Source organism: Dysidea avara, chromosome 6 (assembly GCF_963678975.1).
Source record: "Dysidea avara chromosome 6, odDysAvar1.4, whole genome shotgun sequence".
Lineage (NCBI taxonomy): Eukaryota > Metazoa > Porifera > Demospongiae > Dictyoceratida > Dysideidae > Dysidea > Dysidea avara.
In genome coordinates this window covers 9,455,607-9,468,276 of record NC_089277.1, presented here as the reverse complement: position 1 = coordinate 9,468,276, position 12,670 = coordinate 9,455,607, and the positions used below count along the sequence as shown (strand labels likewise).

The following is a 12,670-nucleotide window of genomic DNA, read 5'->3' as shown; positions in this document are numbered from 1 at the left end:
TTTGCTCCATACATCACAACAGGAAACTATGACAGAAGAAAAAGTTGACAATTCCACTGACTTCGTCATTAATCTAAATATCCAAAGTGCCTAATTATCAATATTTGAGAAATTAAAAGTTTACATATTTTCTTCCATCAAAATTTCTTGTCATAAAACATGTCGACATCTGCAATACGATGTCACCCTAGTCACTATAAAAACAAAAACAAGAGTTGACGAGAATACACAAGATCAACTGCACTCAAGAGTTCATCAACTCTCCGAGATTATATGGAACAGCAGTATAAAAGCAGCACAACAGTGCACTATATAAAAAGCAGAGTAATCACGAGTACAGGTGATCCTCACTTATTCAAACATCTTATGCCTGAAAGTGAATGTTCTAATACAGTATTTTGTCACTAGTGTGCACTACATTAGAGTATATGACTGTTCTGTTAGAGTAACTGAGTTCCGTATTTATATATCAATGGGTACACTGTATTACTATGGACCAAAAACATAGTGGCAGTCATGAGTTTCTAAAAATTGAGATAATCCAGAACATTACTTGTAGCTATAAGTACATTGGCTATATGGTCTCATTTTTTAAAGGTATATGGTAGTTTATCAATTGACATTATCATTACAAAACAAATATACATATTTACATTGCACTACGTTCTTTGTTTCTGAGGGTGATCATCTGGGTCAGCATCTGGTTGAGAATGTCGCTTAGATGGAGCCATCCCAATACAGTATAACTTCTCATATTTGAATTGTACAGCCCTGTGTAAATGAATGTAGTGAACACGGTGACAAAGTCCCCCTTGCTGACCAGATTGCTTTGTTTGTGTTCTAATAAATTAGGGCCCATGAACTCTATGAGTGCCAGAGGAGGTATAACACAAATAAGTGTCATCAGAGAGAATTCGGTTTAATTGCGTGCTCAGAATTTTCAAATCACAAAAAGGAACATTTAATATGTAATTGTCTTTGAAGTCAAAGCTTCCTGGACACTCTTTACTTCATTATCAGCAGCACTCTCTTCCCTGGTGCCTGCCTGTCCTCCATTTTGTACGTCAAGTTATTTACTGTATCACATGACTATGTCTTGTGTATATTGAAGTCAAACCATAGAGTTGATTACACCATTGAATTTAGCATAAGCAAGCTTATTATTGGTACATAGATTGTAGCAGTACCCTTCTGAAATATGTTCTCTCTCTAAATCGTATAGCTCACATGAACTGTGTTGTACCTCCTCTGTGCAAGAGCAGTTATTCCTTAAATGGTGGAAGTGTTTCCCATCATCATGTACATGTATAAGCAAAAAAGCTTTCCTTTTGGCTAACCATGTGGATGTTGGAAAAAATGAAAACATGGATTTTCCAGATACACATATCACAATGAAAATTCTCTACTGTAAAATTTAAACTACTCAGGTTTTAACAGATCTGGTGACATTTAAAAGATATAAGAAAATACCCAAAGACATGCATTCACCTAAAGAGTCAGCAACTTACGGACAGACAAACAGACACAATTACACATTTATTAGGATACCTATCTCCAGTGATATTTCTTATGAAAGTCCAATACTGCTTGGAGACATGGTCTGGTTCATACAGTGTCTAATTCAATACACCGCACATACACACATGCACAGATATACAGTACTTACCAGATGAATTGTTATGGCTGTTGCTAGAGCATATATTGGAATATCAGCATGACGTAGAACTGGCAACCAACCAATTCCTACCATCCTCCAATAAGTCATCTGTAAAAATTTATGAAATTTTCAGTGTGTTGGTGCAGCTGTCCATTAGTCAGTCAGTCAGTCAGTCAGTCAGTCAGTCAGTCAGTCAGTCAGTCAGTCAGTCAGTCAGTCAGTCAGTCAGTCAGTCAGTCAGTCAGTCAGTCAGTCAGTCAGTCAGTCAGTCAGTCAGTCAGTCAGTCAGTCAGTCAGGCAGGCAGGCAGTCAGTCAGTCAGTCAGTCAGTCAGTTGGTCATTTCAGCCAGCTAGCCAGTCATCGGTCGGTTGGTTGGTCGGTCGGTCGGTCGGTCGGTCAGTCCATCTGTCAATCAGTTACACTCACCTCAATAGCCTTAACAGCAGCATATATTGCAGTGGAAGGACTTTTCCATAACATCATGGATAGGCCAGCCACAGCACCTACAGCATAAGTAAACTTTTACCTGGTTTAAAGTTGTAGGCCAGTTCAGACACAAACCACAGTAGGACACCAATTATATCACACTATACTCATTAACAAATCTGGTCAATTACAGACTTTATAAAAACATACACTAAATTAAACACTTGGTTACTATTGTACAATACTTGTTTGCAGTTTTACTCACGAAGTAAATACCTGCTAACAGTGACGCTTTACTCAAAGAGAGAAATCTTCTAAAAATTGCCAGTGCAAACTACACTCACATACACAAAGTAAATACACGTTACTAATGCTACAGCTACACATCCCTGTACCTTGTAAATCACAGTCAGGGCACATAGAAATAGTCCCACCTGGACATTGTTACAATGTGACCACGGTTTGAATAAACTACCTATTAACAATAATACTTCTTATATACAAAATTGTGTTACTATGTTCCCTTACTAAATTTCTTGCTCTTCAAGAAGCCAGCTATTGTACTGCTGAGTGACCTGCCACAATATCCCAACAAGAAACTCCAACAACCAGTCTGATTGTGGGATTGAGTTTATACAGTTTAGTACACATGATATCTCACTTCTGCTAGTGATAGTAAAAACGTGATCTTTGGGTACTGCCTCAAACTAGTAGTGCGACTACAAAATGAGCACAGTATTATATGATGTATTCACATGGTATATGACTCACCATAATGATTCTACTATTGACCCATTGACTATAGGGAAGTGTGGAGTTAATAAAAATCTGAAAGTAGAATAATGTATTGGTCACACTGTATACACATACACGTACATGTACACAGACACACACACATTGCTACACATGCACACACGCACTGACGCACGCACACAGTACATAACATACGGGCTGAACATACTGCCTAAGGAACATGGATAGACATACCTTAATATTGAAATACTAACATCTTTTCCATTGTGTCTATACACACATACACATGCCTAACTGTTACCACTCTAATATTTCATCAAAACTTACTCCATTGAATGACACAGTAATGCCATAGCAACACTAAACAGCATCACCTACAGGAAGTAGCAACCACTACTAAACAATACTACCTGAAGAAATCCACAACACACTACACACACCAGTACACAACAGTAGACCATTAAACCAAATAGTGATAAACTATTAAAAAAAATTCGCTGCTTGGAAAAATGAAGTTCATTCACTTACAAATACTCTAATAAATCATACACCTGTACAAAATTCTCTAATTAAACAGTCAGTCATTTGGGATAAACGATAACTGAAGTATAAATAACCGAGGGTCTACCACACACACCAGTACACCTCACCTCTCCATGTGGTAGAGGAGTGACTATACCTCGTGACTTGAAGGCATAGTAGATAGCATACAGTGCTTCCATACACATGTAGGTTGTTAATGGTGCCCTCCTGTTGTAAGACAATTAAACTCTAATAGAACACACATTTATACTGCAGTAGTACGTTTATTCATATTAAAACTGGACACCAGATCCTAAATGAACGCCAGAGGGCACTACCTTAATATAAGGTCTTGCACTAGCTTAATTTGAAGGACAAGGTGTCAACAGTACACATACGTAGCTCTACAAGGAGCAACAAGATGTTTCAGCCGGTTTAAGAGTGGATTATAAGAAATAAACACCTGGATATACAAATACAAGCATTATACCTTTTAATAAGGTGCTAATTTGCGTACATGGCTTAGTGACGGTAGACCAGTTGTCACCATTGGGCTAAATTCAATGAACATGTGGCTGCATTAGAAATTTGGGAATATTTACAACAGAAAGGTGCTGTAAGAATTATGTATAAATGGACCACATGCAATATTCCAAATAGCACATCTGCCAGGAATTGTTCATCAACACACAGACATACACGTACAGTTATATATTTATAGACAAACTTTACCTCCCTTTCCTCTCAATCAGAATTCCGATGAACGATGAAGTCAACATGGGGAAGAACACTGGTGTGTACATGTAGAACTGACCAAATAACCTCCTGAAATGAACACACACAATGTCATATATGCGCCCTTACAAAGGTCTTATATTGTTACTGGCCTTAATACAGGCATTTACTGTATGCATTGCCTTTAGCCTGTGAACTACCTGTACCTGCTACAGGCTGTACAGGCAGTAAGATGGTTACAGGTCTGCATAAAGTTAAGATGGTTACAGGCCTGTACAGATCACCTAAATAATAATCATTTAATTTTGCTAAGGGTCACGTACTGCTGAAAGTTCCACCACTACGCACTCTGGAAAGAGACATTTTCCTTACCAAAGCTGTGTTCGGTAATGCGAGTTGAAGGAAAAGGTGCACACAAGCCATGCTCAAACCACAAAATATGGTCTGCATGCTTGCCAGCAAGAGTCCAGCACTCTCTCAAAGCTTTCTTCCAGCCCATAGCTTAATGATGAATGCAGCTCACAATATGAAAGACAGCCATAAAATGATGCAACAGTTACATGCATGATGCAATACACAATCCTAATGACTGCCCATTAACAAGGTTTCGTTTGTATAGTAACTACGCACAAGCACGCATGAACACACACACACACACACACACACACGCACACGCACACACACTATGGTGTTACTAGTTGAAACGCAACTGGTTCGTGCTTGTTTCAGGTTTTTGTCACATCACATTTTGTTTGTGTCTTAATCAAAAGCAAGATTTTAATTTAGTGATGACCTTCACTAAGGTAACCATTATTTTTATAAAATTCAGATACTACCATAACCCGTGATACGATATGCAACAAGCCTGTTATAAACACTTTCAAATATAGGTTACAAGTCTGTGAAAGAATTGCACAATCCTGTCAGATTTTGTGACTCTCGTACCCCGCAAGCACATATACCACAGGCTTGTGTCTGTGACTATGACAATGCCACAGGCGTCACTTAAAAGTTTAGTCTGTCATTTCGTTTGTTAGCAGACCTGTAGACTACTTTAATACACATTACAGGTCTGTAGTACAGTTACAAATTAAACAGCCCTGTATTGTAAACAGGTAACAAGAAATATATACAGTGGAAATTTATTTATTTGGGGGTGTCAATGTTCAGATTTGATACATATCTGTAAACATTGCTACACTTCAAATCCCACAATGAAATATAAGATGTACTGGTTTGTAATGTTAAAATAAATAAAAGCCAGCATGCTGTATGTATAACCATCCTATACTGTGGGCGACTTGCAAACATGCTACTAAGTGGGCAATTCATGAGTAAACAACATAGAAGCTAGTAGCAACAGTAGTCACCATAGCAACAGAGTAGGTATATTGCAGAATAGACCAGAGCATACTACTGTAACAACTAGGCCTGTAAATCACAAACCTGCCACAACACTATTGCAGCTGTCCTGGCTGACTATCCTGCCACAGGAAAAGTCCAAGCCAGTACGTATATATACAATATAGTACTGTGAAAGGTAATTGATATACACTGTAGGCTGTCACTATTCAGTGGATTGGGATACTGGAACTGGACCATGTAGCTACTGACATGTTTTTGTTTTTGCACATTCTATTTTGTGTCCTTAGGGAAGCTGCAGCCCACTACTAAATGCTGAATACAATCAGCAGAATGTGCGAAACTGTATGTTGCCACTGTTTATTATACCACTATACAACACTTACTCCTCACCCTGGTGTATGGTAATGCTGCAGGGAATGTGACAAGTGATAGTTACCAGTGAATTGATGACATCGTTCAAGATATCCCTAGAGTGCGAGCCTGAGTAGCAAGCTAGTTTTGCATGGCGTCACATGACATCAGACTTCTGTTCAGCACAGGGGCTTACCAATCAAAGATGTTTCAGCGAGGGCACTTATAATCTCAAATTGATAAGCCCCTGTGCTGAAATACAGGTCTGGCCACGTAAGACTAACATGGTCCTTGAGGATACATTTACGTAAAATAATTAAAAGACAGCTTTCACATATTCCATTTATCATATTCACCATTTAGTAGTGGGCTGCAGCTTCCAACTTCGTGAATATGGACAGGTTTGCTGTTGACAGTGGTAGTGCCTAATCACTTAGAATGCTGGGCTGACTTTTTTTGTTTTACAAGTCAATATCAGGGACTCTTGTGATCATCATATATTTTATAAAAGTTGTATAATCACATACAATCACATGTGCCTAACAGCGAAAGAAACATTTAGGCATGTCAGTATCTGGCATAAAGCAGAGTACTGTCATACAACGAATAGAATGTACGCAATTGAACCTATTCAGCTTATTGCAGGTATTTTAGGGTTACCACTCAGTGGTAAAATGTCATCCAAGTACATGGTAACTCCACCCTATAAAGGGAGGCTGCGAAAACAGGATGTGGGAACATTAAACCATTGACATTACTAATTTTTAAACCAGGCGCGTGCCCACACTTTGGCTGGCTGTGGGAACTCACCTGGTTTGCTGAAATTGTCTTCCGAAAAACGTGTGTGTGTGTGTTTGCATGTATGTATGTTTGCTTGTACATTTGTTTGTCTTTCTGCACCTATGTGAGCAAAACTTTGTTCGCTAAAAACAGCCTTTATGCGATAAATAAAGGCCATATAGAGCCTGTATTAAACTTCTGGGCAGGTAAGCTTTTGTTTAAGATGGCTATTACGTGCTGGTGTAAAATACGGGTGAAACAAGTTTATCAGGACGCGGTGAAGACCTTTCCCAATGGGCTCTACAGATGTCAAATAGTTGAAAAACAACACAGCTGGCCTTCTAGGTTACCGGGTATAATGAATTCCTTTGAGTTGAAAAGGGGGCATGCCTGTACATATGCAAGCAGAAATGAAGAGCAGCTTTGAGGCTTTGCCTGGAGAATTTGCATAAGAAAATGTTATAGATGAACTATAAAACAGTTAAGAAGATATTTCTGTGCATTGTTAGTGGGTTAAAGTGGTTTGTTCAAGGAATGTCTCCTAAGCAGTGCTTAGCAATGACGTAACTACAGAATTACAAAATATTTTATCAATTACAAAATACAAATTACTATGATTCAATTGTGCATGTAGCAATAAAGCAAAACCCAATATAAATAATTTAGTTTAGTACACTGTTAATTAATTCAAGTTAGGTTTGTTTGCTGCATGGCGCCTGGTTTTTAAAAGTAGCACAACACCAACTTGTTTGTAAGGACCTGGGATTGTCAAGGTACATGTTACCATGTATAACACCATTAGGGTATTCCTGATTACAAAACAAGTATTACTAGTGTAACTATCTTCTAATCAACCATTCAAACAAGCCTGGTTTCTAAAAAAGCATATTTTACAAAACTACAACAAATCTATGACATAAATTTCTATCCATAACAAGTGTTGTGCAAAGAGAGCTAGGTAACATGAACAATGGGTCAGCCTATTTCATACCTAATTGCCTACACCTGGAATATCATGAGCAACACTGTCATGACTAAATAGAACAGTAAACAACACTGTTGTTATGGTAACTAGTTTGTTGTTATGGTAACTAGTTTGAAATGACCACTATATTAAGTTGTTCAGCTATCATAGCTAGGGGAAGTTGCATATACCATATTTTCAAGAGACAATACTTTCAAGGTTTGAGGAATTAATCTATTGTCAAGGATTTCAAAACCAGACCGGGTTGCTTTCGTAATACAGTAAAACGACTTGACAGGCGGCCCACTGTGTATGTATGTATCCCATATGTCCCCTTGTAACAATGACTGGCTCCATTTCCCAGAACAGAAAGTGCTGGCCATCTAAATAAGGACTGTACAGTGGATTAGCATAATATAAGCTTTTAACAGCAGAAAAAGCAGTAGCCTTCTTTATTTTAACAACTCAAAACTTATGCAGCAAATTTGCTAAACTCGACAGTAGAAAAATTTACTTTTAAGAGACTACATGATCATGTAAGAACTCTCCTCCTCAAATATATTAGTGGATAGGAGTAACTAGTCATCCTTATTCTGGGTGGGCAAGGCATTGGGCATTCTGCTGTGCAATAGAAATGTTTAATGAGGTAGACCTTCTTACAGCCCATTGAAGAATTTTAACTGTTCACAAGGTCACAAAACTAGAGTATACCTTACAAAAAAAAATTACACAGCTACATTGTAGTATAAAATTACAATCACGTAACTAAATTATTTTGTTCCTGCAGACAGCTATACTATAAAATTCATATACACAATACGACATCCAGTACAACTCAACAACTGCACTGACCTCAGTAGGCATGAGAAAGCGAACAACAAGCTCCCCTGTACAGACAGGAATGTAGTGGAGCGGATCACATTGGGCACTGTATAAGCTGCTAACATCTTCGGGTTAATCCCATGCATTAGCACATCTGTCACCTACAACAGCACACACACACACACATATTTTGTGCTCTCAATCCTAAAATATTACATAGAGGCTTACATGATGATGTTGGAAAAAATAATTACTGTATTTTAGGGACATTTGCACATACTTCCTTACCAGCATTTTGACCCCTGTAAACAATAGAACCTGGACCAAACACTGATTTTGGATAAGTCTGAGTGACACCCGGCTTTTAACTGAATTTGACTAGTGGTACAGTACAATGCCATTATTGTAACACTAGTGCATCACGTATACAAGTGCAATAAAGGATTACAATGACTGACAAATAGTTTCATGGCACATAAATGCATGCAGATTCGCATGGACCACACATTTCACCTACATGCTAAACTAGTTTGATGAAACAGCAGTATCAAGTAAAAGAACACTTTGTTATATAGTTGAGACCAAGCATTAACATTCCTAATTTTAACTTTTGCAAATCACCACCTGGCGTATGTGTAGTCTCGCGTGGCCAGACCGCTTTTTTCCGTATATTGGGTGGGGAAAAAAGGGTCTGGTGCAACTCCAATAGCTGTTTACTTCTGAGCCGTCCCCACATTCCGGAGACGCTAATTGAATAACATTGGTCACAAAGGAGGTGCCATGACGTCAGTAAGTTAACTAGAGATCTGTTTATCCTTTAAACGAATCTTAATTTGCTCTGATGTCTCTTTTATAGCGTCTTGAAAGTTAATCCTCATCGTGTAACAAGACTCACAACCGGAGCAGGAGTGTAGGAATACTTCATAGTTTTACTGACGTCATGGCACCTCCTTTGTGACCAATGTTATTCAATTAGCATCCCTGGAATGTGGGGACGACTCAGAAGTAAACAGCTATTGGAGTTGCACCAGACCCTTTTTTCCCCACCCAATATACGGAAAAAAGCAGTCTGGCCACGCGAGACTAGCGTATGTGGACATGTTCAAAATGACCAATGGCTCTGTGGTTAATGTACACGTATTACAAGACTTCACAATTGTTCAAAAATGTCATAGTACTGTGTGCATGTAGGTCATTAGCTGTATATACAACAGGCTCAGTAGTAATACAACAAGAAATATGAGGCAAACCTGTTTTCATCTTTTCTTTTTGTGCATGTAATTGTTGTTGTGTATATTGTATATGTAATGTAACACTTCAGCATGGAAGAACGGCTAGTCCGAACCATAGATATACTAACCCCAGGTAGGGATTAGTATATCTATGTCCGAATGCTGCGAGTATAATTAACAATCAATCAATCAATCTTATAAATCGAGCATCACTGCAATTCTTTCGGTACGGAACAAAGGATTGTGCAATAGAATGCAACAACTCACCACATAGAGCGGGAAGTATACTTTGAAGCATCGTGGAAACATGCGACAAAATAACGCAGGGGTGTTTCTTAAGCAGGAATCTTCCCATGGATGAATCACTTCCCAACAATTATCATCCACGTGTCTCCAATCTCGTGTAAGCCGGGAAAGGCTCATGCCTCAGTTTCGAAGAAAACTGTGTTCTAATAAAATCAAGCAACCTAAACTCTGGGCTCACGCGTTTATTCTAAAATAATTACGTAATCGTGATCAAAAGCATGTTTGGCATTTATGCGGTTTTTGACACTTAAAGAGCTTGCATTTCACGAAGAAGCATCAGACGATCGTCGGGCGTTATTGGGTGTGTTTGCTTCGATAGCCTACGTGTATTTCTACTGGTGGAACTCAAAATGGGTAAGATTCCATACTGTATTAGCTATAATCAGCACCTGCTAAACCCAGTACTGATATAACTAGCTAGCTAACTACTCAGTTAACTTATTTTCAAATTGCTGCTACTGTCTATCGTGTCATTACAAATGCCTTGTTTCCTTTTTTTTTTCAGAGGAGAAACTTTTTAGAAGGTATGGACTGGTTTGCTGGCCTCTGATGCTATTATTGGTAGTCTATGTTATTCCCTTACAAGCCCAATCATCAGGAAACTGTGTAGATGTACCATTTGATGACTGCAAAGGATTCCACAATAAGACTACATCATTGAACTCGTCTGATCAGGTCACCACAGATGTACTCAGCCTGAGGGCGCTCTACACTGGTGTAAACTGCTCCTTCTTCTCACAATTCTTCATCTGTGCTGCAGCCTACCCTATTTGTATTGGGGAGACTGTGAGGTACCCTTGTAGAGACATGTGTATACAAGTGCGGGAGGAATGCAGCACCTTTTCGCCACTTCTAAACACAGTAAAGATATTTCAGTGTAGCATATATGCTGTCGGGGGGAGGTGTATTACAAAGGAAGAAGCTACAATTTCTATAATGGGGGGGAACAGATCACCAACCAGTCAAGCAACCAGCAGTAGCAATTTCAGTAACACTTGTCCACTTGGGGACTCAGCTTACTTTTCTGATGATGCAAAGGATTTTGCTAAAGGGTGGCTGGCGACTTGGACAACAGTTTGCTTCATTTCTACTATGTTAACTATCCTGACATTTTTGATTGACAGAAGTAGATTTGACTACCCATGGCGTCCTATTGTGTACTTAGCTATCTGCTACAATGTTCATTGTTTTGGCTACTACCTTAGTTTGTTTATTGGCAGTGACACAGTCACTTGTCCAAATAATAGGATTGTTCGAACAAGGAGTCCATGGTCCTGGGAACATACACCGTGTATCCTCGTGTTTATGATCCTCTATTATACAATGATGGCCTTTACACTGTGGTGGCTGGTTCTGACTTTTAACTGGTTTTTAGCTACTGCTTTGAAGTGGAGTAATGAAGCTATTGCACGACTTGCTCCATTTTATCACGGCCTTGCCTGGAGCTTTCCCCTGCTCATGACAATCATTATACTGGCTACAAGATTGGTTAGTGCTGATGAATTACTTGGAACATGTTTCATTGTCCGTGACAGCAGAGACGCTTCATTTGTAGCTCTATTGTTGACTGTGATTATACCGCTTTGCTTGATCCTGTTTAGTGGATGTGTGTTGATTGTGATTGGGTTCGTTGATGTACTAAAGATCCGGTCATTTGTAAAACAAAGTGGAAGAGAAACAGGAGACCTTGAGAAGCTCATGATAAGGATCGGTGTATTTGTAGTCATTTACATAGTCCCAGCTTTAATAGTAATCTCTGCATACATATATGAGGTGGACACTAGACCAAACTGGAAACGTGTGTCACAAACGGATCAAAATTGTAGTGACTGCTCCGACCCTAATGTAGGAATATTCATGGCAAGAGTATTCTTTCTATTAATTGTTGGGATACTCAGTGGAGTATGGATCTGGTCTAAGAAGACGGTAGAGACGTGGAAAAAGTTTTTCAAGCGCTTAACAAACAATTCATCAAAGCATGAACCAAACTATGGCATTGAATCACGACACTACAGTGCAACTGAAGTAGCTAGACCTAGCAGTGTAAACAGCACAGGCAAAGATCATGGAGCTCACTTGTAGTGTGTATTTTTCTGCATGCATAGTGATCAATTGTAAACTATGTAATGATCTTATACACATGCATCCTTATCAATGCCTTTGTAATGATTCAGTACTATCCACCTGTAACATTGATATACCATTCACTTGTACAATCCCCACCTGTACATATTAATATCAAATGTCACTAATAACCCCTGTAGTACATTGTGTGTGGTCTGTGCTGAAATATTTTACTTGATAGACTAGTGTAAAATATAGTTAATCTACACTAGGATTCCTAGAGGAGGTGTACCTAACATCACAAGGAATGTGTTGATCTCAGGTATGCCTTCACACGTTTTCCACAACAGGAGATTCCCAAATACAAAAGCTTTGTACAATAGAGAACTGAAGTCTTTTAATTTTGTCTTTTGTGTGGGTAGTGTGAGCGGCAAGTGCCAAATTATTAGCAATGGCAACTGATGAAATGTTGAGTGCTCAGTTAATGAAGGCAGCCAAAACTGGCAATACAAAAGAGGCTAAGAAATTATTACACAAAGGAGCTCTGTTCACCAAAGATGAGGTATGTAAGTAACTAGTCTAGCTATAGCTATAAAAAACATAATTTACAGCCAGACTATGTTAACTTAATCAATTTCATAACAAGTACTTTTATCATGAATTTATAATAGCAGCCCACCACCTATTTTAGT

The 12,670-nt window shown here is 38.7% G+C and overlaps 2 protein-coding genes across 2 annotated transcripts; one reads left to right on the top strand and one right to left on the bottom strand.

The window, feature by feature from the left end:
• Positions 1-600: 600 nt before the first annotated feature.
• LOC136257618 (transmembrane protein 135-like) lies at positions 601-10,087 on the bottom strand. The gene is made up of 15 exons (XM_066050868.1): positions 9,876-10,087; positions 8,407-8,537; positions 4,092-4,184; positions 3,488-3,587; positions 3,165-3,211; positions 3,072-3,107; positions 2,856-2,912; positions 2,746-2,803; positions 2,613-2,697; positions 2,480-2,559; positions 2,361-2,418; positions 2,085-2,161; positions 1,667-1,765; positions 1,549-1,616; positions 601-771 (listed from the first exon to the last, which is right to left on the bottom strand). The coding sequence occupies exons 1-15, from the start codon at positions 10,029-10,031 to the stop codon at positions 660-662; spliced, it is 1,257 nt and encodes a 418-aa protein (XP_065906940.1). The 5' UTR covers positions 10,032-10,087; the 3' UTR covers positions 601-659.
• On the top strand, positions 9,748-12,169 carry LOC136257617 (frizzled-9-like). The gene is made up of 3 exons (XM_066050867.1): positions 9,748-10,268; positions 10,420-10,438; positions 10,501-12,169. The coding sequence occupies exons 1-3, from the start codon at positions 10,146-10,148 to the stop codon at positions 11,994-11,996; spliced, it is 1,638 nt and encodes a 545-aa protein (XP_065906939.1). The 5' UTR covers positions 9,748-10,145; the 3' UTR covers positions 11,997-12,169.
• Positions 12,170-12,670: the final 501 nt, after the last annotated feature.